The sequence below is a fragment of the Mesoplodon densirostris genome, chromosome 6, assembly GCF_025265405.1.
Source record: "Mesoplodon densirostris isolate mMesDen1 chromosome 6, mMesDen1 primary haplotype, whole genome shotgun sequence".
NCBI classification, from domain to species: Eukaryota; Metazoa; Chordata; class Mammalia; order Artiodactyla; family Ziphiidae; genus Mesoplodon; species Mesoplodon densirostris.
In genome coordinates, this window is record NC_082666.1 from 62,301,823 (window position 1) to 62,329,737 (window position 27,915).

The window sequence follows — 27,915 nt, forward strand, 5'->3', positions numbered from 1 at the left end:
GAGGCACAGGGAACTTTTTGGGTGTGTTTTCATGATTGGAATGCTGTTTTGTAAACATCTGTTATCAAATTACAAACTTAAACTTGGTGAACTTTATCGTATGTAAAATAAAGCTGACCAACCCCCCCCAAATACCCTAAAAAATGTAGCTTATAATTTTTCAGTTGGATAGTTCAATTACCTTACATGTTAGACACAGGAATCAATTTCTAAACGAAGCCAACAAATATCTGTTGAGCATCTACTACGTGTAAGGCACTGTTCTAGGTGCTGGGGATACAGTTTTGAAGAAGACAAACAGCATCCCCACCCTCATGGATCTTATAGTTCAAGCACGAATTATGTACATATGTTTGGGGTTTCAAAATGGGTCATCGTGACAGGATATTGGGAGGAGGGGTAGAGGAGCTTTAAGTTGTATAAATATATGTCCTGTGGTTTTTCTGTTATTTTTCAAACATACACAGAAGCAAACACGGCATTCCTGTATCTGAAGATGATGTCCCTGACTTAGTGTCTGGACAGGTGGAATGACAGAGACCTTTGCGTGACTTGTGACCTTGACTCAAGGCTGCTCTCTGGCCTCACCATCTGCGAGATGCCGTGCGCACCTGGTGAGGGAAGGGGACTGGCACTGGCCCAGGGACCAGGTGGACGGTTCAAAGGGGCATCAGGGATAGGTGGCTTTGACCTTGGTTGGCCTCGTTAACCTAGTGCTCTCTTGGCTCCAGGCCTCCTCACAGAGTACTGGAAGCTGGTACTCTCAGGTGCCTTCCCAGAGAGTGGGCCAGACCAGCGAAGTTCGCCAGTGACTCCGCCCACGAGGTGACTCCGCCCACGAGGTGACTCCGCCCACGAGGTGACTCCGCCCACGAGGTGACTCCGCCCACGAGGTGACTCCGCCCACGAGGTGACTCCGCCCACGAGGTGACTCCGCCCACGAGGTGACTCCGCCCACGTGGATCCTAAGTGGATGCCGTCTGGAGGCGGAAAAGCATTGGAGAATCTGATTGGCTGCTCTAGTCAGAGCCGCGTAGAGGGCGGGGCAAGGCCTGCAGGGGGCTGAGCTTGTGTAGAGGCCCGCCACCCGGCGCCGGCTCGGGAAATGGATGCTCGTCTGGTGTGCGGGCGCCGTGGGCGGGGAAAGCACACCCTCAGCTGCGCGCTGGCCCCGCCCGGGACCCGGCGGGAGCGCGGGGCCATCCTCTTCCTCCTTTGCTGGCGCTGGGCTGAGCCCGGAGCCGAGAAACTGAGTTGGCTCTGAGCTCCCTGTTTGGTTTCTGGGCGGCGGCAGCCGGAGGAGGAACATGGCGCTCGTAGGCAACGGAGCAGAGTTGGAAGCGGACGAGGTACTGGCCGGTGGGGAGTGTGGGCACTGCCCCTGGAGCCCGGGAGGAATGAGCGAGCTCGGCAGGGTTGAGCGAGTCCGGCAGGGACGGCCAAGGTCCCGCCCCCTTGGTTCCCTGTCTGGGACCTGCAGCCTCCCTCCCGGAGGAAGGGACGGGGTTGCGGCTGGGGACACCAGGCCTTGGGAGGTCTGTCCTCGCTGGAGCGAGGAGGGTCTCTGCGGCTCTCGGAGCGGAGGCGCTGCTGAAGTTGCGGGCGCCGGCACCGTGGGCTCTTGCGGATCGGAGGACACCACGTCCGGGTAGCGGGTGGATGGGTGCGAACGCGCGGGAGCGCAGGACCCGCAGTACAGAGCAGTACTGAGCCTCACCAGGGACGCCTAGGCTTTATGAGGTCTGACTCTTAAGTCCCGACATTGGCCCTTTAGAGTTTGTAGAATCGTCTCTTGACCTGGGAATCTCACCTTCTCTGGAAGTTTCCGGTGGCAGAACAGAAAGGCTTGCAGTCGATGAGAGGAGGGGGACAGCCGGAGGAAAAAGGAGCCCTCGGGGTGTCTGCACCCGCGGGCAGTGCAGGGCTGTCCAGGGGCTGGAGGGCTAGGGACCTGGAGCAGCAGCCCAGGAATTGGTGCTTTCCCCTCCGTCTACGGGGCCCGGGCCTTTTCCCAGCATGTTCCCAGTGTGGGTGGTGGACGGAGGGAAGGCGCTTGGAGAGCCGACTCTGGCCTCCAGTGGTCTCGACTGTCTTTAAATAATTAGCCACTTCCTCCAGTGGCTGGCGCGCCCGGGTCTGAGCACCCTCGGGCGGGCGAGCAGGACCTGTTGATTTATCGACTGTTCCTTTGAGCAGTTGGCAGCTCCGGAGAGACGCGCTCTCCGGCGCTTTAAGTTGAGGCTAGCGGCGGCGGCCGCAGCAGCAGCATCCGCAGCGGCTGCTGCTGCCATTTTACCTGACTTGAATTTTACAAGTCGCTGACTGAGGAGGCTTAGTTTCAAATGATGCAATAGTGGAAGATCTGGAGTTGGCGGGTTAAGCTTCCTGTTCATCTCTTTCAGTGTCGGGAAACTCCTTTGACAACGAATACTATGTTGAAATGTAGCCCTTAAAATAAAACAAAAACCGAACTCCAGCTCCTTTACACGACTGGCCGACAGGAGGGCAAGCCGGACTGTCCAGATGCTTCCTTACAACCTGTGCCTTCCAAGGAGGGTATCAGGACCACAGATCAATGAACTAGAGCTTGCATAGCTGCATGTATTGTTGAAACTTTAAAATTACACATAAAGGCAAATGATGAAATGCATATTTGTTGCCGTTTTCATCTGTGACAACCTTTCTTTATTTACAGCTTTAGGCTGTCTTTTTGGTACGACCTGGAGCCGGCTTTTCTCATTCCTCCTGTCTTAGATCTTTTCTGTAATCAACGTCATAACACTTTCTTGGTGCTTTGACTATACATTCACTTTCTCCCTTAAGGGTTTTTATCGCTCCCTGCTGTATATTAAATTATGTATCCGTGTTCTTGGCATGCAAGGCTCTCTACAGTGTAGTCTCAATCTGATGTCCCAGCCTTGTCCCCAGCCACTTTTCTATTTATAACCATTTAGTTTAATGTGTTATGCCTGTATTAGAAATAAGGAAACAAGACTGGGAGTAGGGAATTCCCTGGCAGTCCAGTGGTTAGAACTCTGCCCTTCCACTGCAGGGGGCATGCGTTCGATCCCTCGTTGGGGAACTAAGATCCCACATGCTGCATGGCACAGCCAAAAAAAGGGGACTGGAAGTAGCTAGTAAATGTGGAAGTGAAATTTTTGAATCCCTGGGCTTCTTGTTGAAAAAGATTTGCTACACTTAGGGTGATGTAATTGTCTAGACCAGGGCATTGTTGGGAGAGAATGCTTGGACAATAGGTGTAAACTGGTACTATCTTGGGCATATTGAGACATGGCTACCCTAGCTGTGCCCACAGCCTGCAAGGTGAACCTAATGCCATGCGTTTGCTAGGGAGGAGGGCTCTAGCTCTGTGGGGGAAATTAGGTTTCAGAGCAGCAGAGAGCCTGGCACACAGATACTTGGTAATACATATTTATTGAATGAATAAATTCAATGAATTTATTGAATGAATGAAGACTATGCTTAATAACTTCTCAGTTTTTGCCATATCTTTCATTTGTTTTTTAAAATCCAGTAACTGTTAGGCTCCCATTACATGTTAGGTACTCTACTGGTCCTAGGAAATGAGCAAAGTACAAACAGAATTTTTTTGTTCATGCCAAATCCACTTTTGTCCCTCATGGTGCACCATTTCCATTGGAATAAGTTTTGCAAACATTTATTGAACATTTGCTTCGTGCTTAAACTTAGTAGGTGTCTTAGAAACGGAAGGCAGTTTCGGCTCTCTACGGTTCTCAGTCTGGGTAAGGAGATATGGCACATGAACAAGAACTCTAGAAAAGAGATCAAGGCAGGGTAAGCAAATAAGAAGTGATGCATTGCCAACCGGGTACCTTGACTTATTTGTGGAAAGTCCCTCACTTTTAGTGGGCTGAAGCACTCTACCACAAGTGCACAAGACCCTGCTCTTCAACTCTGGATGTGTGAAACTAAAGGAGCTGGGAAGCTCTTCAAACACTTAATATAAATTTGATAGTCTTTGAGGCCACTATTTGATATTCTAGGAAAGTAAAAAGGGACAAATTGGTGTAGTTGGAAAAGTGGTAGGTTAGGAATTAGGTGAACTGGGCTCTCAGCTCTGTCACTAATTTGCCCAATAGCCATTCATTCATTAAGTGTGCAAACATCTGCCTGTGTTATGTGCCAAGCCTGGGCCTAGCTTGGAGATACAACAGTGACCCAGGCTGACAAGATCTCTGTCTATAACAATATAGTGACCTTGATTGAGCCAGTCTCTCAACCTCTTAGGGCTCTTTTAAGTTTCCTCATCTGAAGATGGAAAGGCTCTATGAGCCCTGAGTGTTCTTCCAGCTTCAAAAGTCTACACTTTTACAGGTGGGGGGCTCCTTTGTTTGGGAGAAAGGCTAATAGTATGGGAATCGCTTTTCTTTCAAAGTACCCAAGGAGATGATGGTAGTAGAGGGGCCCTTATTATAGTTGTGGAATGGGGTGTTTTCTTAGGTAAGCTGGGGGTTTTTGTTTTTTTCTCTAGGTGCTAGGAGGGTAAACGTGGGAACACAGAGGTTAGGGCTTGCAGCCTCAGGGGCAGCAAAAATTGGTTCTGGAGGGAGGCAGAAACTTCTCAGATGTTCCAGTGGTTTGTGGCCCTTCAAAGCTTGGTGGGCAAAATCTTACTTCTTAACATTTAAATTTCTCTCATTGGTTTTTCTTGGGTATTACACAAGCAACATTGACATTGAGTTCATGGAAGATATACAGAATGTATGCAGGATCATTACTACAAACCTATGGCAAATAGATGGCTATGACTGGAGAACTTTCTGTCCATCAATAGCTTGATCCTGAAGTCATATTTCTGTTGGTTACTTCCTTATCCATTAGGTCTGCCTTTGGCTGCCTTGTGGATGTTAAGTGCTTATGTTTGACCCACACTGCTTTGTGTGTGACTTGGGATTTGAAAATTAAATAAAAGTACTTTATATTTTATTCTTTAATCCTATTAGAATTATTCAACCCACTAATGACTATGCCAAGTACTGAAAAGAGAAACTATTGATGATATCTGAATGAATATGTAGCAGCTGGATAAGTTAAAAATTATTTTCTCATATAAAACAAGAGTTAAGTTCATGAAAAATAACTTTTAAGAAGATTTTTTTTTCAATTGTTTTACCTTTTCTGGAAAAATAGCAGTTTTGAAAGTTTGAAAAATTTGGTTACATTGCTATTGTTATGTAGAAATTGGCAATTTTTATGTATAATTTGATACATCACATTTTTACATTAAAATTACATTATAAGTTACTCAGCAAATACAAAGTTTAATGTTAATAGCTTTAAATTTTAAAACATGACTTAACATTTTTATTGCCATTCTGAACCCATTATTATATAAGAAGAATAAACTTTATACTTGCTCTTTTATGTATAAAGTACAGATATATCTCTGTGCTATTAACATTTCATGGGGGATATGGTTAGGAAAAAAATGTCTAAAAAGGTTCCTGGGGCAGGGGGACAATACTGAAAAAAAGTTGAGAAACACTGATTAGGGAAAGAAATGGTTTATGTGACAGATGCTTTCATGGCCTGAATTTTTGGCCCAGGACTTTTTCGATCTAATTCTGATTTAGAAATTTTCCCCACTGGCATTTTAGATGAAGTTTAGATAAAACTGATTGCTACAGTTTTCTTCGGATCAGATTCATTCTTTGATTCCATCAGTGTTCATTGAGCACTGCCCCAGGTGCAGGCAGTCTTTAGGTGCTGGAAGTCCATACTGAGATAATATGGCTTGATTGCTCTTGAGGAACACACGCTCTAGCAAAAGACACAGTTACACAAGTAACAAGCGCTGTCTTTGGGTCAGGGTAGATTTTAGGTAGGAGGGCCATATAATTTATCATCCACAGCAGGGCCCTGGGGAAGTCAGTGTGCTGCTTTCAGTAATTACTCCAGGACAACAGGTGCAAACAGGAATGGTTGGTTGCCCTCGTTTAGCGGCTGGCAAAGACTTTAAAGAAGAGGTGGTATTTGAACTGGGTCTTAAAAAAATTTTTTTTTATTAAAATATAGTTGATTTACAATGTTGTGTTAGTTTCAGGTGCATAGCAAAGTGATTCAGATGTATGTGTATATATATATATGTATATATTTTTTTCTTTTTTAGATTCTTTTCCATTTTAGTTATTGCAAGATTTTGAGTATAGTTCCCTGTGCTATACAGGAGGCCCTTGTTGGTCATCTATTTTATATATAGTAGTGTGTATATAAAGGAAACAATCCCATTTACCATCGCAACAAAAAGAATAAAATACCTAGGAATAAACCTACCTAAGAAGGCAAAAGACCTGTACTCTGAAAGCTTTAAGACGCTGATGAAAGAAATCCAAGATTACACAAACAGATGGAAATGCATACTGTGTTCTTGGATTGGAAGAATACATATTATTAAAATGACCATACTACCCAAGGCCATCTACAGATTCAGTGCAATCCCTATCAAGTTACCAATGGCATGTTTCACAGAACTAGAACAAAAACTTTTAAAATTCATATGGAAACACAAAAGAGCCCGAATTGGCAAAGCAATTTTGAGGAAGAAGAATGGAGGAGGAAGAAGAATGGAGCTGGAAGAATCCGGCTCCCTGAAGTGGATCTTGAAGGGTGTGCTAGGTGGAGCAAGTGCGATAAGGCAGAGGCGTGGGTGAAAGTTGAGATGGGGGGGGATGAGAGCACACCCTGGGGTCAGCAGGGTGCTCAGCATATGGGGAGGAGTGCCTCGGAGGGCTGCGATCTCCTAAAAAATGGGGACCCAGAGGGCTTTTTAACTAGGCAAGAGTGATACAATTATTTATTTTAGGAAGCTAAGTCTGGTGAAGTTGGTGCAGCCAGACTGGAGGTGGTGGCAGGAAGGGCAACAGGCTGTTGCAACAGTTCAGAATGGGAGGTGGTGAGGACTGGAGTGGAGCAGAGGTCATGGGGTTGGAGAGAGGAGGCCAGAAAGGAGGGAATTCTCAGGGAGGACTTGGAGGAGGAATTGGCCTGGTGGCCTGTTCCCTACTTGGAGGGGCAGTGGAATGGGGGGAAGGGAGGAGCCGGTAAGAGATGATTCTTGGCTGGCTGGTGGTGCTGTTACCTAAGAAGACAACTGGGTAAGGTTCAGCCTTCCGGTGGGTGTGGAGGGTGGGGAAGGACCTCATGCAGAATCCACTCACCTGCTTGGTTCACTGTGACTTTCCTTACTGAGGGAGCACGGCCATTTGCTTATGAGTGGATGAATCTGGGCAAGGTTAGGAAAGGATGTTTGTAAATTGATCCTGCAGGTGAGCGAGAGGAAAAAAATAGCATCAGCTTACCGTCCTCAGCCTGGATGCCAGCTCAGGTTAACAAACAGGCAATTTTCCTGAAATGTTCAATTTTTTTTTTTTTTTGCCGTACGCGGGCCTCTCACTGCTGTGGCCTCTCCCGTTGCGGAGCACAGGCTCCGGACGCGCAGGCTCAGCGGCCATGGCTCATGGGCCCAGCCGCTCCGCGGCATGTGGGATTCTTCCCGGACCTGGGCTGGGATTCTTCCCGGACCGGGGCATGAACCCGTGTCCCCTGCATCGACAGGCGGACTCTCAACCACTGCGCCACCAGGGAAGCCCCTGAAATGTTAAATTTTGAATCATTTGAAAGCCCATCTGTTCTGGGAATGCTACTTTCTCAGTGAAACTTGCCCTCATTTTCTGCTCACGTCCCCTTTGCCCCGCACCTCCTACCTCCCCCTCAAGTTCAGTGGTGCAGGCATGCTTCTTAGACAGGAATCAGTTCTTCCTTGGGTTAGCTGTTTGCTTTCCTTCCTATCTTAGCTCCCTGTGCACGGGTGCTGTTACTAATTATGCACCGTGTGAACTGGATACTGTGAATTCTGAGAGGCTAGTCTGTTGACAGTCCCCCGGCCCCCAGTCTCAGGTGCCCCGGTGGCCAGCTCAGGCAGGTCTCCTGAAGTTACTGTGTGCTCGCTTCCCAGGAGAGGAGTGCCCGGGGACTCGCCTGGGCGCTGAGAGGCTTCCTGGGAAGAGCTTCCGTTTGTCAAATCTCCCCTCGGTCACTGTGTCAGAACTTTCCTCTTCCATCCCTGTGCTTAGTGGGGGTCGGTCACATACCCAGACTCTGGCCAGTCGGCCACTGGCTAGGTCACCACACCTCTCTAAAGGCACTCTTGCTTGACGTGTTGACTTCCTGGTAGTTCATAATGCCATTATGCATCTTGAGCTCTTTATTGAAAGACTGGGTGTGTAGTAAGAGCTTTTTTTGCTGAGATCTGTGGACCTGTATTTTAAAATACTTTAATGAAATGATGCACTATGTATATTTCTTGGGTCTGATTGTAACTAGTGAAGGAGAAGATTATTCAGTCTAAGTTAATGTATCGGGTTTTATGCCAGGTGCTCCTGCCCTAAGTGATGGTCTAGTGGGAGGTGGAGGGCAGGTGTGTAGACAAATAGATGCAATTCTCTGTGCTGAGAACTACGCAGGATGGATGCCAAGGTGCTTTGGCAGCACGGAGGAGGGCATCTCACCTGGAGTGGGGGGAGGGAACGGGTAATCTGGGATGGTTTCCTCAAGGAGGCCATTTCTTAGACATTCTGAATCTTGTGGGATGAGTAGGGATTAGCCATGTAGAAGAGAGCTGGGGACAAAGGGAACTCTTGCAGTGCATCCCAGGGAGAGGGAACAGCAAGCATAGAGTTCGGAGGTGAAGAAGTGCTTGTGGTGCTCTGGGTGGCAGGAAATGAGGCTCAAGGGCAGGAAGGGCTCTTCTAAGTTTTTCATGCGGAATCGTGGATATCATGATGTGCATGGTGTGCATTTAAGGGTTTCAGATGAGCAGAGGTGTGGTGAGATCCGTGCTGTAGGTGGGTCCCTCTGGCAGTGCATGGAGGCCGATTGATTGGAGGAAGACAGGACCGGAGTTGGGGAGGGAGGTTGTTTTCTGGTGTTTTTGTTTTGTCGAATGACTGTTACAGCCCCCTGAAGGCCCACTCTGTGCAGCGCTAGCTAGGTACTGGGATAACACGATGGGAAAGACATGGTTTTGATCCCTCTGCAGCAGGCAAGCAGGAATATGGACACACAAAACCACTCTCACCTGGAATGGAGGGGAGAGTTCGGCGAGCTTGTAAGCAGGCCTGGGGCTTCTAGGAGGAGGAGGAAGAGAGGGCTTTCCTGGGGTCGTCACTCACCCTGAAGGTGCTGGTGAGGCGTGCCTCCCTGCCCCTCCGCCCCCAAGTCAGATCAGCTAACTTGGTTTCCAGACCAAGTCTTTACTGCCCAGCTGTGTGACTTAACCCCTTTGGGCCTTGGTTTCCTGTTACTTAACCTGAAGGATTTGACCTTGATGATCTGTTTCTGAAGTTCTCGGCTTTGACATTTGTGATCTAGAAGGTGACATGTGATCTGGACTTTGAGGGGTGGAGTTTTAGCAGGCAGCCATGGAGAGCAGATCACGGCTTCATTCCTTCAGGCAGAGGGAGCAGCAGGGGAACATGCCTGGGCATGGGTGAAGCTTGGTGGAGGCTGAAGTGCAGACTGTGTGAGGGCTCTGTGGTCGAGGCTGGAAGACAGTGCTCTGTGTGTTCCAGCAGATTTTGGTAGGTCTTGAATGCTCAGCTAAGCAGTTTGGGTTTTTTGTTTTTGTTTGTTGTTTCAATTTTCTTCCTTGACATATGTATCCTCCCACATTTGGGAAATGTGTTTCTTTTTCTTTCTTTTTTTTTTTTTTTTGATAAAGGAAGCAATGATGATCCCATTTCTTGGGTGGTTTCTCCTTTCCCAGCCCTATTTCCAAAGTACTTAGTTTTAAACTGATGGCTGTAACCTGCAATGCACTAGTTAAGGAGGCAGACAAGTCAGGCACGATTGAGTACTTCCATAGGCTGTGTTTTGTCACATAGACTCTTACCCTCAGCTAAGTTGTCAGACGCAGAACCCCTGGACCCATGACTCTGGTGCGGTCAGCAGGACCAGTCAGGCGTTCTCTGAGGGTGTCCTCTGTCCTCCTTTTCTCTTGCCCTGCTTCTTTAGGCTGCTTTGCCCCAGAGTTCTGGGCTTCCTGGTCTATTTAAATCCATGCATGAATCACAGTCCTTCCACTCAGAGCTAAAGGCAACAAACCTCAGAGTCTCACATCATTTTTTCAGACCAAATGGGGTAGGATCTTTTGGAGAGGAGGCGGGCAACACAGATGACAGAGTGGGAGAGTCCGGAAGAGAGGGGAATGAGGCCTGGCTCCAGGACCCTCTGCCAGAAGCACTCAGATGTCATCGTCTGTGCAAAATCATCGCCCGAGTGCTTGCTGTTCGAGAATAGCTACCCCTGGCTTGGATTCCGATCTAGGCTTCTTGTCTCATTTGCTATGTGACCTGGGGCTCGTTATTTAACTTGTCTGATGCTTTTCATTTATAAAACAGGAATAATGATAACTACCCCATAAGGTTGGCAAACAGGATGAAATACGAGTCTGTTTTACAAAGCACCTGGCACATAGAAGTACCCTTAACGTTCTAGTTCTCTCTTCCCTTCTGCTTTACCTTAAGGTATTGCTGCCACTGTTTATTATTTATGGGTTTGATGGAGAATCTGTTTTAGTGTGTCCGAATGTAGTTTCACCTTATTTTTTCAGCCTATAGGGGAGAAACTAATGCAGAAGTACACAGCCTAGACACAGGCAGTGACTGGCCGAAGGCCACCCAGCTCACTTAGGCATGGAATGAGGGTTAGAAGCCAAGTGCTCTAACTCTACATTCATGGCCCTTTCCACTGGGTCAGGGAGTGGCAGACTGTGCTGCAAGGACAATGTAACCTCCCTCCTGCCTGTTCTTGTAAATAATGTTTTATTGGAATACAGACATGCCCGTTTGTTTAGGTGTTGCCTGTTGCTGTTTACACACAATGTCAGAGGTAGTAGTTAGGACACACCGTATGGCCCACGTGGCCTAAATATTTATAGGGTCTTTGTGGAAACAGTTTGCTGACCCCTGTACTAGGTGATTTCTAGGGCTATGCGTGAGTTTGTTTATAAAGCATCGTAAGCTTTATGAATTAAATTTGCTTGTTTCCTTAATACTCCTATTATAGGCATCAAAAACTCGGAAAACGTAGAAATCTATTTGACACACCCCATGAAGTGCTATGGCAGAAGTTCTGGAGTCAGACGGGTTTGAATCCCTGCTCCTCCATGTACAGCCTTGGATAAGTTAATCTCTCTAAGCTTCAGTTTCTTCATCAGTCAAATGGGGATAATGTTGTAGAACCTGCTTCAGAGAGTTATTTATTTATTTATTTATTTATTTACTTTTGGCTGCGTTGGGTCTTCGTTGCTGCATGCGGGCTTTCTCTAGTCCTGGAGAGCTGCGGCTGCTCTTCGTTGCGGTGCATGGGCTTCTCATTGCCGCGGCTTCTCTTGTTGCGGAGCACGGGCTCTAGGTGTGCAGGCTTCAGTAGTTGTGGCACGTGGGCTCAGTAGTTGTGGCTCACAGGCTCTAGAGCGCAGGCTCGGTAGTTGTGGTGCATGGGCTTAGTTGCTCCGCGGGATGAAGGATCTTCCTGGACCAGGGCTCGAACCCGTGTCCCCTGCATTGGCAGGCGGATTCTTAACCACTGCACCACCAGGAGAGTCCTCAGAGGGTTGTTGAGCGGATTAACACCCTATAAAGTGCTTAGCATATGGGGTGCAAATGTTGGCCCTTAGTACCATTATTATTAAGGCTGCATGATGCGGATACTTGACATTGATTTCCCAATCCAATAAGGAACTGAACTTGCATAAAGGTCGGCCCATGCAGAGTCCTGCAAGACTCCTCTTCCACTTGGATTCCTTTAGGATGATGCAGTTACCTCTAAGGCTAATCTCAGGACTCCAGCTATGTCAATTCTGCAAGTTTATAATCCTCACACCTCTCCCTCCCTGAGCGGAGAGGGGAAACCACTTACCGCAAAAGAGAGTGTAAACATGGGCTCAAAGGGGCATCTGTTTCAGCAGAACAGCGTTTATAATAGTCAGCAAGGGACTTAGCCATGTCTATAATATATTTTTTTTAAACTTTTATTCGCTAACTAGTGAGTTAGTATTTTTCACTATATGTTTACTGGCCCTCTTAGTTTCTTATGTGACTTATCTGTTCACACACTTCCAGGAAAGGGAATTCTTTTTTAAAAAATTTATTTATTTATTCATTCATTCATTCATTCATTTATGGCTGTGTTGGGTCTTCGTTTCTGTGCGAGGGCTTTCTCTAGTTGCGGCAAGTGGGGGCCACTCTTCCTCCCGATGCGCGGGCCTCTCACTATTGCGGCCTCTCTTGTTGCGGAGCACAGGCTCCAGATGCGCAGGCTCAGTAGCTGTGGCTCATGGGCTTAGTTGCTCTGCGGCATGTGGGATCTTCCCAGACCAGGGCTCGAACCCGTGTCCCCTGCATTGGCAGGCAGATTCTCAACCACTGCGCCACCAGGGAAGCCGCATGTCTGTAATATTTTGAAACTGACATTTGCCCCCTGACACCTAAATGGTATGTGTGGTAACCTCTAGTTTCTCCAAATGTGTGGCTGTGCAGGATGGTCCCCTCTTTAACATTGGTGAATGTCATAACATTCTTATGACATTTCCATAAGATCGTAAAGCACCTAGATGTTAATAGGAGACTGTAGGAGATATGTTTGTGTTCGGCTACTTAGTTTAAGAGGTTAAAAGGTAAAGGAGGTGACAGTGTGTGTGTACTCCTGGGCCCTGGAGGGAGCTCTAGGGTTCTCTCTCTGCCCCCAAATCATGTGCCATGCCAGACTGCTGTGTTTAAAGTTCAAGTCCATCCTCACCTTGCTGCTTAAAATCTATCCACAGTGTTTCATTTGCTTTTGAGGTATTATGCAAACAGTTAGCATGGTGTATGAGGCCTTACTTAGGACCTATCTCGGTGGTTCTCACGCTTTAGGGTGCATAGGTAACCTGGTTAGGGGAGTGGGTGGCTTATTAAGATGCATGTTCCTAGGTCCTACCACAAGCCATTCTTCTTCAGTAGGTCTGGGGTGGTTCCCAGGAGTTTGCCCTCCTAACAAGACCTTTAATATCAGCTGTGGTGAAGTGCTTGTAGCTCCCCTTCCAGGCGCCGTCTCCCAAAGGGGCAGCCTTTCTCACTTCTCAGCTTTTTCATACACTGTTCCCTCACTTGGCTGATTCCTCTTCATCATTGAAGACCTCCCTCAGGTACATTCCTCCTCCAGCTTTTCCAGATATTCCCTTATTTTCTCCCCTCTAGGTACTCAATGACCATTTAGCATTCCTGGCTGCTTCCAAGGAGAAATACTCCTCTTTCACCATACAGGCTATGACACCCAGCAGGGATAGGATGTAGGTGCCTTGGTGTTCCAGAAGGAAAGGGTGGGACTTTCCCCCCAGAAAGCAGCAAAGGAACTCCATTCAGTGCTTTCTAACAACGTGATATTTTTAGCCTTTCAACCAGAAAGGAGAATTTACCTCCATAATCTGTTAGCTTTATCTCAGTATTCTTAAAAAAAAAAGCTTTATTGAGGTGTAATTTACATGCCATTCATTCACTCCTTTTAAGTGTACAATTCATTGATCTTTAGTAAATTTACATTGTGCAGCTATCGCCACAATCCAATTTAAGAACATTTTCATGACCCCATAAAGATTCCTTGTGCCTGTCTGCTCTCATCTCAATATACCTTTCACCTTTAAATTGATTGAAAAATTAGAAATCATCAGGATAAAGTAGAATTTCCCAGGCAGAAGTAAAAATGAGCAGCCATTATATATGATGGGGACAAAGCAGACATGTTAGGCATCAAAAAGCAAGACTGCAGAGCAGAGTGCATTTGGGTCAGCGCTGACTTGGCTCTTAACACTGTGACGTCATCAGAAGACAGGCTCGAGGGCTGAGTGAATTACCCTTGTCGAGATGAATAATTTGTCCCATTTGCAATAAAGCAGATGTGCAGTATATACAGATGATGGTTTTTCCTGATTTTCTAGTTCATTCCCCAAGGCAGATGCTACTTATCCAACATGTTTAGCTTGCTGCCAGAAGCACAAGCAAGCAATTGCATTTCTAAGCCATTAACAGTTGAGTGAAAGGGACTGTCACCCTAGCACAAGTCTCAAATAGGACAAACAGTCAAAAAATTTCTGCCTCTTTTCAGGCACCCCATCTGAATTTCAGATTTGTCGTATCTGTTCCTAGGAAGGCATGTGGGAGAGAGGAAGGAACATGGATGGGCTTACAGGTTAGTGGACATGGATTGGGTTCTGTCACTTGCAGAGGCACTGTGACCTTGGGCAAGTTACTTAATCTCTGTGAGCTTCAGTCTCCTCATCAGTCAGTGGGGGATTCCAATGGCCACCTCAGAGAGTTGGTACTAGCAGCCTGGGCAACTCATCCAGAGCCATTCATTTGAATAGCAATGATGGATAGATTTTGCTTTTTATCAGTACATAAGAATGGCTAGAATTTTACAGAGCAGGAAAGAATCCTAGTAAGATTGTATCAAACACTACAACTAGCCATATTGAACATCTTGATATTCAGTATGCATTTGCTGATATTCATTTTAAGATCTAGTTTTGAGAGAGAAGGGTTTTTTGGTTTGTTTTCCTTTTAAAATACAAACAGTGGTAAATGCCCTTGCGGACACCGGCCCAAGCTAGGTAACCAAGAGCAAGACACTTGGAGCCAAAGCTTCCTCACTCCTGCAGTGGGATGAAGTGAAATAACACATGTAATCTAGCTGGGCTAAATAGGGAGCATTCAGAAAATGAGGATGAGTATAATTTATTCATACACTTAATGCTTTTAGAAGCCTGAGGTGTTCACATTTCTAACAGTTTTCTATTTAGTAATACTAGCATATGTGCCTAGGTGGTATTTCTCTCAACTTTTCAAAATAGAAAACATTGAGATTCGTGGACTTTTTCATGAGACGTCAAGCAAATTTACTCCAATTTCATAAATAGTAGAGATGACTTTATAAGGTGTTAGGTTCCACAAGTCCAACTGTAATGCTAATTATATTGGAAATTTAAAAAGTAAAGCTACTAGCTTAGAAAGAATCTTTTTTTTTTTTAATCTTCTAAAGGCTTACCTGCTTTTACCTCCCTTTATAGTTTATGGTGGAGGAGGTTACATTTTAACTTAGATAAGAGTCCCCCTTTTTGATGTACAGGGTCAGAACTTTAAGTCTGCATGCCTCAGGGAGCAGGTTTCACGTGACAATAGATTAGGTTCAAGGGGGGGGGGCATGTGACATGCTAAAATGAACTCCTGTCTCTTTGTTAAAGACCTAAAAGCATTCCATTTCAATTGTGGCAATTTGGTGACAGTCACCCCTTCCATAATTATTTTAGGAGCAAACACAAGACTTTGGGGGAACAATTTAAAGCAGCATTACTCAACCAAAAAAGCCCTCCCCATGCCTCATCCTTGATCTTCCCTCTCTGTTCCGCTCAGTTTACGCTTCTTTTGCCTCCCACGTCTCTGTCATCAGCCAGTCCTGTCGGATCTACCTCCAAAACATGGCTCCTTACTGCATACTGGCCCCTTCTCTCCATCACCGCTATGTCCCCAGGCCACACCACTGTCTTCTCCCCCCTGCATCTCTGGAAGAGCATCCTCACTGGTATCCCTGCTTCCTCTCTGGCTCTGCAATCCACTCTCACTCTGTAGCCCAAGTGCGCTTTTACAAATGGTAATCACATTACGCCAGTGCTTCAAACTGTTTATTTAGGATGAAATCCACACTTCTTTTCTTTGGCTTTCCCCCTCCAGCTCATCTCCTGCCCCTCTCCCCTTCGTTCCTCTGCTGTAGCCACCCTGGCTTCCGTTAGGTTTCTTGAACATGCCCAGTTCTTTTCCACCATAGTGCTCCTGCGTTAGAGTTTCCTCAGCCTTGCAGACTGTACCAGTTCTTCACGTGACCAGCTCCTTCTTAACTTTCCATCCTCACTTTAAAGATCAGGTTCCAAGTGCAGTTTTCCTTGGGTTTCATCTTCAAAGCAGCCTTTCTCTTTCCTCTATTACGCATCCTGTCTATTTCCTCATAGATATAATCACCATCTGTGTTATCTTGTTTGCTTATTTTCTTCTCTGTCATCTCTCTCCATCAGGTTTCAGCACAGGAAGCAGAAACTGGTGTAGGTAGTTTACATAAGAAAGAGTTTGAGAAGGGAATCCCCAGATGTTTACAAAGTGCACAGAAGGGCTGTAGGTGTGGTTCTAGGCTGGGCCTCTGTGAAAGACCCTCAGTGCTGTCCAGAACTGACTCACTAGGGCAGGTGCTGGTATTCTGTGGCTGATGGTTCTAGAGCTAAGAGTTCCCAGCGCTTTGCAGTAGCTGTGGTTCAGGGATCAGGAAGCCAGAATGGAGACACCTCTGCTGCCACTGTCTTATATATGCTGGAAGGTGGAGAAAGGATGCTGAGCCCAGCTGTTGAGACCATGTCAGTTCCCTCACCCTTGCTTGACAGCAGAAAAAGTCAGAAAGGGGCAGGAAAATGACCTCAGCCTTTTGGGTCTTGTACGGGTATATCTTAATGGGTGTAACCTAATTCTCACCCAGAATCAACTTACTTCTTCTACAGCCACAAATCTCTCAGGCTCTCAGTAGCTCTTGTCTCTGTAAATTGTACTGCAGTTCCTCAAATTTCTCTTGTGATTGATCAAAACTCCATTGATTGTTCTGACTTGTTCTGTTGTCTCCAGATGTTTCTCAGCTTCTTAATTTTGGCAGTTCTTTATTTTCAGGTTGGCTGCACACTCTTGCCAGTTTTCACTATAGATAGCTCTTTCTCTTAATTAAAAAGAAACAATTAAAGAGACTGAGTTTTAGAGGTCTGCACCATTATTCTGATACAAACGCCGATGATCCTTTAGGTTCTCCCAGTATTTATTAAATCAGCTAAGAATTGGTAAGGAAACTCAGCTTCATATGGCAGCAAATCAAGCAGACCCTTAATGTTCTCTTTTTTAACAAAGTCCATTTTGTCATGTATATCGGCGTGTCAAGTGTGTAGGTCAGTGGCTACATACCTCAGTTTTCATTAGGGGACTCGGAAAAATAATTGAGTCTTATTGTAAAAGTTTAGATGTGCCTAACCTTATAAGAGTCCTTGGAAAAACAGAATTCTCATAATAAGCAAGTTCTAGGTATTAGAATTTGCTCTGAGGGGGTAAAGAGTGAAAAATGTAAAAGTTGCCTAGACCAAATTTGGGACAATCTGAGCACCAAAATAAGTAAGGACAGTAATGTATTATAGACCACTGAAAATAGGTCTCCTTGAGTCCATATGGATGATGACCAACTAGATAGACACATGGAGGAGACGGGAGGGATTTACTTTCAGCAGAATGCCAAAGACCAACTGGTAGAAGTGGAGGGAGTGCTAGAGGTAGGAAAGCAGTGTTCAGCTCTCCTAGTAAAGATGGAGTCAGGTAGCCATCATCACAGGTGATATAGACAAGTTTGGGGGAGGAGCGTGATATTGATCTGCTCTTACCCTATCTCACCACAGATTCCTCATGACTTGCAAGAAAAAAATGGTAACTATACAGTGGAGAAATCAAACACTACTTTGACCAGGTGACCAAAATTAATATATCACCAGTGGGGGCAGACAACATCTGTGCCTCCAGATACAAGTGACCTGACAAGGACACAGGGTCCCTTCTGTACTAGTCTAACCTGAATCTGATCACAGAGAAACTTTAAATAAGGAAGGTTCTATTAAAAAAAAAAAAAAAAAAAAAAAAAGAAGAGGGCTGTACTCTCCAAAAATGTCAGTGTCATAAAAGACAAAGGCTGTGAAAATGTCCCAGATTAAAGGAGGCAAAGGAGATGGAACAGCTAAATGCAATAGTTGACCTGAGACTAGCTCCTGTATTGCAGGGAAAAATGCTACCAAGGAACATTGTTGGGTCAATTGACAAAATTGGAAAATGGACAGGAGTTTAAAGTAGTTAAATTTACTGATGTGGATAACTGTACTGTGGTTATGTAAGAGAATATCTGTATTTTTTAAAAATACAAACTGGAGTATTTAGAGGTACAGGGCCACAATATATGTAATTTACTCTCAAATGGTTTAGAAAAAAATTTTTATCTAGATAGAGAAGAAGGGAAATGGAGTTGAAGAGGGAGAGGGAAGAGCAGATTATAAGGCAAATGGGGCAGAATGTTAACACTAGATGAATCTGAATAAATGGCATACAAGCTTTCTTTGTACCATTCTGTAAATTTGAAGTTATTTCTAAATAAGAAGTTTTAGGGACTTCCCTGGTGGTCCAGCGGTTAATTAAGACTCTGTGCTCCCAATGCAGGGGGCCCAGGTTCGATCCCTGGTCAGGGAACTAGATCCCACATGCCACAACTAAAGATCCTGCACGCTTCAGTGAAGGTCCTGCGTACCGCAAGTGAGACGTGGTGCAGCCAAATAAATAATTTTTTTTTTTTTTTTTTTTTGCGGTACGCGGGCCTCTCACTGTTGTGGCCTCTCCCGTTGCGGAGCACAGCCTCTGGACGCACAGACTCAGCGACCATGGCTCACGGGCCTAGCCGCTCTGCGGCATGTGGGATCTTCCCGGACCGGGACACGAACCCGTGTCCCTTGCATCAGCAGGCGGACTCTCAACCACTGCACCACCAGGGAAGCCCAATAAATATATTTTTTTAAAGTTAAAAAAATTTTTTTGGGGGGAGTTCCTTGGTGGTTTAGCAGTTAGGATTTGACACCCATGGCCCAAGTTCAATCCCTGGTCGTGGAACTGAGATCCTGCAAGCCACGTGGCGTGACCAAAAACAAAAAACAAAAAACCGGTTTCCTAGAAACAGAAAGTGCTTTTCACTTATACTGGGCACAAAAGGATCTGGGTTATGAAGCAGTTTAGTTGAAATGTCATCTTACCTTATTGTGCATGAATTTTTCTGTAGGTATGTTGGATCTACTTATTGCAAAATAAATGCTTCAACTTTTTTTATATTGTTCAAATTGTTCATTCTTTTTTACATTACTCAAGCAATACATCAAAGCATTCCTGTTGTAAAAGATTTAAGTCATTCAGAAGCCACAACATGATCTTTCACTTTACCATTCCTTCCCTGCCCATGCTTAGCAGAAATCAGCATTGAGTTTTTTTTTTTTTTTTTTTTTTTAATAAATGTATTTATTTATTTATTTTTGGGTGTGTTGGGTCTTCGTTTCTGTGCGAGGGCTTTCTCTAGTTGCGGGGAGCGGGGGCTACTCTTGATCGCAGTGCGCGGGCCTCTCACTGTCGCGGCCTCTCGTTGCGGAGCACAGGCTCCAGATGCGCAGGCTCAGTAGTTGTGGTTCACGGATCTAGTTGCTCCGCGGCATGTGGGATCTTCCCAGACCGGGGCTCGAACCCATGTCCCCTGCATTGGCAGGCAGATTCTCAACCACTGCGCCACCAGGGAAGCCCAGCACTGAGTTTTGACTAACGTAAATGGGATCTTATACCATACACCTTTCCCAGGAACAGGCTTTCCATTTAATATATCTGGGAGGTATTTCTACTGTTTGCTTTACTTTTTATCTAACGACGGAAGAGAGTTAGATAATATAATTGTACCATAATTTATTTAACTACTTCCCTGTTGAAGAGCATTTAGGTTGTTTCAATACAGTGTGTACCATAATAGATGGACCCTTGTGCATGTGTATATTTTAATAATATAGAATCCTAGAAGTAATATTGCTGTGTATGCATTAAAATTTTTTAATAAGTACAGCTAGACTGACTTCTAAATAGACTGTAGCAACAGTATACGTTCTATTTTCCAACATCTCTACCAACTGTGGATATTATCAATTTAAAAAATGTTTGCCAGGGCTTCCCTGGTGGCGCAGTGGTTGAGAGTCCGCCTGCCAATGCAGGGGACACGGGTTCGTGCCTCGGTCCGGGAAGATCCCATATGCCGCGGAGCGGCTGGGCCCGTGAGCCATGGCCGCTGAGCCTGCGCGTCCGGAGCCTGTGCTCCACAACGGGAGAGGCCACGACAGTGAGAGGCCCGCGTAAAGCAAAAAAAAAAAAAAAAAAAAAAAAAAAAAATGTTTGCCAGTGTTATGGACAAAATAATAGTACTTTTTAGGTGCACATTTCCAAGTTTATTGGCTATTGGTTTTCTTTTCCAGTGCACAGTTTCTTCATACCCTTTATCTATGATTCTTTTGGTTGTTTGTCTCTTTCTTATTGATCTGTAAGAGTTCTTTATATATTATGGATAATAATTTTTTTGCTTGTTTATGGTGCCTTAAATATTTTCTCCTAGCCATTTGCTTGTCTTGGAAGTTTCAAATTTTTATGTAGCCAAACCTTTTACTCTTTTCTTTATGGCTTCTCGGTTTTGTGTCTTATTTAGAAAGATTGTCCCTGTTTTCAAGACTTTGAAAAATATTCTGCATACATTCATCTCTTGTTTTTGTGTTTATCTCTTTAATGCACCTAGAAATTTGCATATGGGTTTATTTTCACTTTGGTCCCAATAGATAACCAATTTCTTCAGCATCATTTATTAAATAATTCATTATTCTTTCTCCAATTTAAATTTTAACGGAATCACAAAATAAATTCCTACGTGTACAGGAGTCCATGTCTGCATTCTTTTTTTAATTTTATTTTAGTTATTTATTTTTTTGGCTGCATTGGGTCTTCATTGCTGCCCGTGGGCTTTCTCTAGTTGTAGCGAGCAGGGGCTACTCTTCGTTGCGGTGCGTGGGCTTCTCATTGTGTTGGCTTCTCTTGTTATGGAGCGTGGGCTTCAGTAGTTGCAGCACGTGGGCTCAGTAGTTGTGGCACGTGGGCCCTAGAGCAAACGGGCTTCAGTAGTTGTGGCAGGTGGGCTCAGTAGTTGCAGTGTGTGGGCTCTAGGGCGCATGGGCTTCAGTAGTTGTGGCTTGCAGGCTCTAGAGCACAGGCTCAGTAGTTGTGGTGCACGGGCTTAGTTGCTCTGTGGCATGTGGGTTCTTCCCGGACCAGGGATTGAACCCATGTCCCCTGCATTGGCAGGCGGATTCTTAACCACTGTGCCACCAGGGAAGCCCCCTTCTGCTATTTTGGAATAAGTTTCTATATTTAATTGCTTCTTGTTAGAAGCAAACTGTCAGCATTTCACATATGATGGGATTGATTTAGTCATTTTGTCTAAATAAATAAAGTTTATTTCTCTACATAATACAAATGTATAGGTATGCATTTAGCTTCTTGCTGAAATTTTCTTGATGTTGAGGGGGGAGTGCTGGTGGGAGAGAAGGAGAATTTAGTCTTGAAAGAAATGAATACATCGAAGTTTTAGCCTTTTGTCTCTTAGATTCCCCCAAAAGAACAGATTAGAGTTCTCAGCATCTCTGCTTTGCTAGCACCTATAGTTCTCATGAGAGTATGTACCCTGGGAGGGAAAGTACTGTCTGAGTGGTCCAGTATTTGGACATAAAACTTTCTACTGCAGTAATAACAATGAAAGTAATCATTTAATGAGAGCTGACATTATCAAATACTTACTATGGACCAGACACCTACATACAGCTCACTTAATTCTTTCAATCCCACAAATTTGATATTACTGTTATTCCCATTTTACAGTGTTGAGTATGAATCTTAGAGAAGCCAAGTAACTTGCCCAAAGCCACACATAGTTAAGAAGTGATGGAGCTGTTGGTAGGACTCTAAACCCATGATCTAGCATTATTTTTTTCCCCCTTGAATTTGAAGCTTGAAGGCTGTGAGTTTTTTGGGTAAATAATTCCTACTATTTTCTCGATTTTTCACATCTGTTTCTTACTCTATTCTCAAAATATCTAACGGGGTAGGGAAGGAAATTTGATGGTTTATCCATTTATGCAAAGGTGGGCAAACTTTTTCTGTAAAAGACCAGATAGTAAATATTTTGAGCTTTGTAGACCATATCGTCTCACTTGCAACTACTCAGTTCTGCGGGTGTAACAGGAAATATATAAATAGACAATATGTAAATGATTGAGAGTGGCGGTGTTCCAATAAAACTTTATTTACAAAAACAGGCAGCAGCTTGGATTTGGCTCATGAGTTGTAGTTGGCTGACCTCTGTGGTGGTGGACTGATCGGATCTCTTTGGGGACACCTGGACATGTCAGCCGGGGGTGGGGCAGAATCAGAATTCCTAGTGCAAAGTGTTGTGCCCTGCCCACTCCCCAACCTTCTCCAGGCTGCATCACTTAGTACCACTCACTAGTGCCTTTAGGAGAGTCAAGTCCCAACAATAATAGTGATAATGAGTGTCTTGTCCTGGGTACTTTGTACTGGGTGCTTTGCACTTGTGTCATTTAATCAGTGAATAACCCAGTGAGATGGGAAACTGAGGTACAAGAAAGGAGAAGGCTTGCCCAAGGTCATAGAGCTAGTAGGTGGTGAAATGAATTTGAACCCAGGGAGGTTGATTCTGGGCATGTGAGCTCAAGTCTTACCTTATCTCTCCCACATTATGGGCTTTCTCAGCTTGAGTTTGCCTTTGAAGCCTTATTCTTCAGTAACTGCCTCTTCCCAGCACTCATATTAAGAGATGAGATTCTCTTTTTAAGACATTTACTTTGGAACCGAGCTACAAGTAAGAGAATGCTAACTCTGCCATTTTTCTGTTATAGTTGGAAAGTTTGAGGGTCAAATAAGATGATGCAAGGGGTTTCTTTTTGCTTGTCCTTAGGCTGCACTGAAGACTGTCAGCTGTAGAACCACTTTAATGATAACAAAAGAAATGATTTGTTAGTGTTGTGTCAACACGGAGCCGGGTGCATTAAATACATTATCGCAGTTAAACCTCAAAACAGTGCTGTAAATTAAGTGGCATTATTCCCATTTCACAGATGAAAAAACTGAGGCTCATCTATGAGATGTTGGATAAGTTAATTAAATCTCCATGAGTCTTAGTTTCCTTATTTGGATATAATAATAGCCCTATCTCATAGGGTCATTGTGAAGATTAAATGAGTTAAGGCACTTTAAGAATTTAGAGCAGTGTTTGGCAATGAATGGTATTACCTTTTATTATTGTTTTTATTATTATTATCAGAATATAGTAGTAGTAGTAGTAATAGTAGAGGTGAAATTTTTTTTTTTTTATGATTGTTTGTGAATTGGAAATAAGCATCTAAGTGTCTAACAGAGTGCCTGGGTGTTAATAAATGGAATTTATGGTTATTTATTTATAGGAAGAAGTATAAGCTCTCTTCATTTTAATTTAAAAATACTTCTACTCATGATGGTTTCAAAATTAAGCAGTTTAAAATGTTAAAACTCAGTCTCTTGATTCTCTTTGTTGCTGTTTGTTTTGTGTAAAATTATTCTCCTGCAAAAATAGTATGCCCTAGATATTCCTCTGTTTACTGTAGATTAGGTAGGGCTGGTACTAGAGGACAGGAGTGCGTGACTTATTAAGTGATTGCCAAGGTTCATTTTACAATCATAAAAATAGTAACTGAGGACTATGTACAGGCGAGTAAAATAATTTGCTCATTTATGTTAAACAAATTCAACAATACACCATTGTAAAAAGACTTGTTTTGCATATATACTCTTTAATACACACCATACATTGCTGTACACATTTTGTGTTTGTACATGCCCATTCCTCTCTGAGGTTATATACAAAACCATGTGAACTCTATAATAATGGCAATTGAAAGTATTTGGTTAATGTCAATTTTGACTCTACGTGATTTTCCTTTTAAGTACTGGCCTTAGAACTTAACCCCTACTATAAGCTGCAACTCAACTCCATATTTATAATGAGGTGCAGAAAGGAAAATATTTCCCCCTTCATAAAGTTAACTGTTTCATTTTTTAAAAACATGCTTCTCTATATGTTAGCAGAAACTAAAGTCATGCTGTCCAGTTCATTTGTTATTTGTGAGGGTGACATCTGGTGGTTCTTTTTAATTCTCACGTTTTCTCTGTGCTTGGCTAGAAGTTGTTAGAAATTCCAAAGAGTCATTGTGTGAACTGCTTTGCCTGGTACTTAACATATTAGCTGGCTGTTGAGGATTGAGTTAGTGTAACTGATAGGGCTTTGAAAGCCCAGCACTGCATTTATTTTTATTTATTTATTTATTTATTTTTACAACTTTTTTGGAGTATAATTGCTTCACAATGATGTATTAGTTTCTGCTTTATAACAACGTGAATCAGTTATACATATACATCTGTTCCCACATCCCTTCCCTCTTGCGTCTCCCTCCCTCCCACCCTCCCTATCCCACCCCTCCAGTCTGTCACAAAGCACCGAGCTGATCTCCCTGTGCTATGTGACTGCTTCCCACTAGCTATCTACCTTACGTTTGGTAGTGTATATATGTCCATGCCTCTCTCTCGCTTTGTCACAGCTTACCCTTCCCCCTCCCCATATCCTCAAGTCCATTCTCAAGTAAGTCTGTGTCTTTATTCCCGTTTTACCCCTAGGTTCTTCGTGACATTTTTTCCTTAAATTCCATATATATGTGTTAGCATACGGTATTTGTCTTTCTCTTTCTGACTTACTTCACTCTGTATGACAGACTCTAGGTCTATCCACCTCATTACAAATAGCTCAATTTCGTTTCTTTTTATGGCTGAGTAATATTCCATTGTATATATGTGCCACATCTTCTTTATCCATTCATCAGATGATGGACACTTAGGTTGTTTCCATCTCCGGGCTATTGTAAATAGAGCTGCAATGAACATTTTGGTACATGACTCTTTTTGAATTATGGTTTTCTCAGGGTATATGCCCAGTAGTGGGATTGCTGGGTCATATGGTAGTTCTATTTGTAGTTTTTTAAGAAAGCTCCATACTGTTCTCCATAGTGGCTGTACCAATTCACACTCCCACCAGCAGCAGCACTGCATTTAGGTGCAGTCCCTCTGGATGTCAGCCTTCCCTGAGGGACTTTACTTTAGCATGTGTGATAGACAAACAGCCACCTTATTGGGGAGGATTTGTGTTTAATTCAGAGAATTTAGGGTTTTGAGTAAGGGATGGCATCTATACCAACCTCTTTGCTTTACTCATGAGGCGGCTAGAGCCCCAAGAGGTTGAATATATTAACCAAGGTCACACTGTGTTGGCCAAGGTCACTGTTCCCCAGTGAGCTGAGGTCCTGGGCTCTGTGCCCATAAGTTATCTTTATTGGGCTGAGCCACCCACTGAGTTGGAAGAGTCCGGGCATTAAAGGATAGGAGACAAAGGCATTTCAAGATGGGAGAAGTAAAGACAGTTAACATTTCTGAGTATTTATTGCAATAAATATTCCCACATTCAGCCTTTTTTCTCTCTTCCAAAAGAGGGTGCAGAATCTTTAGTGGGAAGGAGTTATTGAGGAAGTACAGTGAGGGAGGGATCCCAGCTCTGTCTCTGTGAATCTACTGATTCATCCCATATCTGAGAAGTTAGTATCCTCAGGAATTATATTTTGTATTTATTGAGCCTGTTTTGAGTTGGATTTTTACACGCCATTAACTCACTAGCATCCTTCCAACAATCTGGGGAGGCGGTTGGAATCCCCATTGTTAAGAGTCTGCAAAGTGCAAAAGTACTGTGTTGGGTTACAAAGTGGATTCAAAAGGAGTGTCATGGCCCTTGATTTCAGGCAGGGCATTAAGATAGGCTCTTGAAAGTCAGTGGAGGAGGATTCAGAAGGCTAGACCTTCCCAGGGTTGGGGTAGAGCTGAGATTCAGACCCAGACAGGTTTAACTTCCTGGCCTAAATTTATGTTTTCCACTGTCCTATGTTGGAAATGCACTTAAGGGAATTTTTGAATAAAACCTAACTCACCAACACGTAATAGTGGCTTAGTAAAAATATGCTCAGTTTTATTTCTGTGTTCAATGTAATCCTTCCTAATGGAGTGACTACTACTGTATATCTCCTATTTTCACTATCAGACCTGCGAGTTTTGGTAAATATGAAGCTTTGAAAAAAAAAGACAGGACTTATGGGGTAATATTGGAGTACTTCTCTGGCATGAGAGAACCTAGAGAACTATGTTAATACTGTACTTGGAGAATGTGTGAAATCATTTTCAATCTCAAGTGATGAATGTTTAAAATAAAAATTTCTCAGGCACACATTTTTTTCTTCTGGCAGCTGATTTTTTTTTTTTTTTTTTTTGTGGTACGCGGGCCTCTCATTGTTGTGGCCTCTCCCGTTGCGGAGCACAGGCTCCGGACGCGCAGGCTCAGCAGCCATGACTCACGGGCCCAGCCGCTCCGCGGCATGTGGGATTCTTCCCAGACCGGGGCACGAACCCGTGTCCCCTTCATCGGCAGGCGGACTCTCAACCACTGCGCCACCAGGGAAGCCCCTGGCAGCTGATTTTTACTATTTGCATTATCTGAAATTTAAAAACTATTTTTGAATAATGTTAGAAAACTTCCAGTTTTTTTGTAAGCATATCCAAAAAATTAGATTTTATAAACCTTCTGGGCAGATTTGGAAGATGAACTCTGTGTCATGTTTTTTCTTTTTTGTCTGCTACTTTTGAGAATTCTGTTCATAACTTTGGAAAGGTCACATTTTGTTCACTGCAAGGGCCCGGTGGGGACGAGGGGTGTGAGGGGTCTCTAGTGTATGGGCCCTCGTCGCTTTCCTTCTCTTTCATTAGGAGCTCTGTGGGTCAGTTAAGTTTTGATGTTAATCCTTCAAGGGGAGGTATAAGTGGTGTCTGTACCCTTTAGATGCAGTAATGGGGATACTGAAGCCGAGGTTTACATTTGGCTCCAGAGAGCCTCAGGGCACTGCTGTTCCCTCCTACAATATGAACTTTTAAAAAATGCAGGCTGTAAAATGCAACTAGAAAGTTTAAAGGCCATGGATAGCAGATGTGAACAGATGAAAAATTCTCCTTGACACATGAGCTCAGGGTGCATATATTAAAAAGTTGGGGGCTTCCCTGGTGGCGCAGTGGTTGAGAATCTGCCTGCTAATGCAGGGGACGTGGGTTCGAGCCCTGGTCTGGGAGGATCTCACATGCCGTGGAGCAACTAGGCCCGTGAGCCAAAACTACTGAGCCTGCGCGTCTGGAGCCTGTGCTCCGCAACAAGAGAGGCCGCGATATGAGAGGCCCGCGCACCGCGATGAAGAGTGACCCCCGCTTGCCACAACTAGAGAAAGCCCTTGCACAAAAACGAAGACCTAACACAGTCAAAAATAAATAAATAAATAAATAAATTAAAGTACCCTTAAAAAAAAAAAAAAAAGTTGTTTGCCCCAATTTTGCTCTAAGGGTCACTTCATGGCTATATAATAAAGGTATATTTTAAATTAATTAATCCTGATTTGGAGAACTCAGCACTTTATTGAAGTTATAGTAGGAAATGATGTCACTTAAGTTTATGCATTTCCCATATGATTCCTTTAACTAGCAATGTGCTTTTTCCTTTTATGTGTGAAAAGATTTATAGCCACTATTTGAGGAAGACTCCTGGTGTGTCACTAAGATAATGGTAAAGTGTAACAACTGGTGTCAGTCTTGTTTTCCATTTTGGACACATTGGTTGACCAGGGGAGAATACCATGCAGAGGAGTGTTTGCAGTTCCTAGGGCCACAATACCCATGGCTCTTAATCCCTGCCTTAGTCCTGCACGAGGCTGGGGCACCCTCTTCATGTCTCATCCCCCTGGGAATAGTCCAGATGTGCCCCAGAGCCAGGCGTGGAATCTGTCAGAGTTGTCAGACTTCTCAGCAGCTCTGGGGTTCTTTGAGTCCACGGTACCAAACACACAGCTTCCTTACTCATCAAATGGAATGTTGCGTAAAAGCCGACAGAGCCCCCTCAGACCTTGTCATCCCTCCCTAGAGAACAACAGTTAAATGAGAACATGGGGACTTCCGCTCTCAGACCCATTCAAGTCAT

The 27,915-nt window shown here is 44.2% G+C and overlaps 1 protein-coding gene across 2 annotated transcripts in view; it reads left to right on the plus strand.

Moving 5' to 3' along the window:
- The first annotated feature begins 1,092 nt into the window (after positions 1-1,092).
- TTC39B (tetratricopeptide repeat domain 39B) overlaps positions 1,093-27,915 on the plus strand; it is a 128,249-nt gene continuing 101,426 nt past the window's right edge. For both annotated transcript variants that reach the window (XM_060102110.1, XM_060102112.1), the window contains exon 1: positions 1,093-1,349. In XM_060102110.1, the coding sequence (XP_059958093.1) occupies positions 1,308-1,349 (42 nt within the window). In that variant the 5' untranslated portion in view covers positions 1,093-1,307. The remainder of the gene's footprint in view (positions 1,350-27,915) is intronic.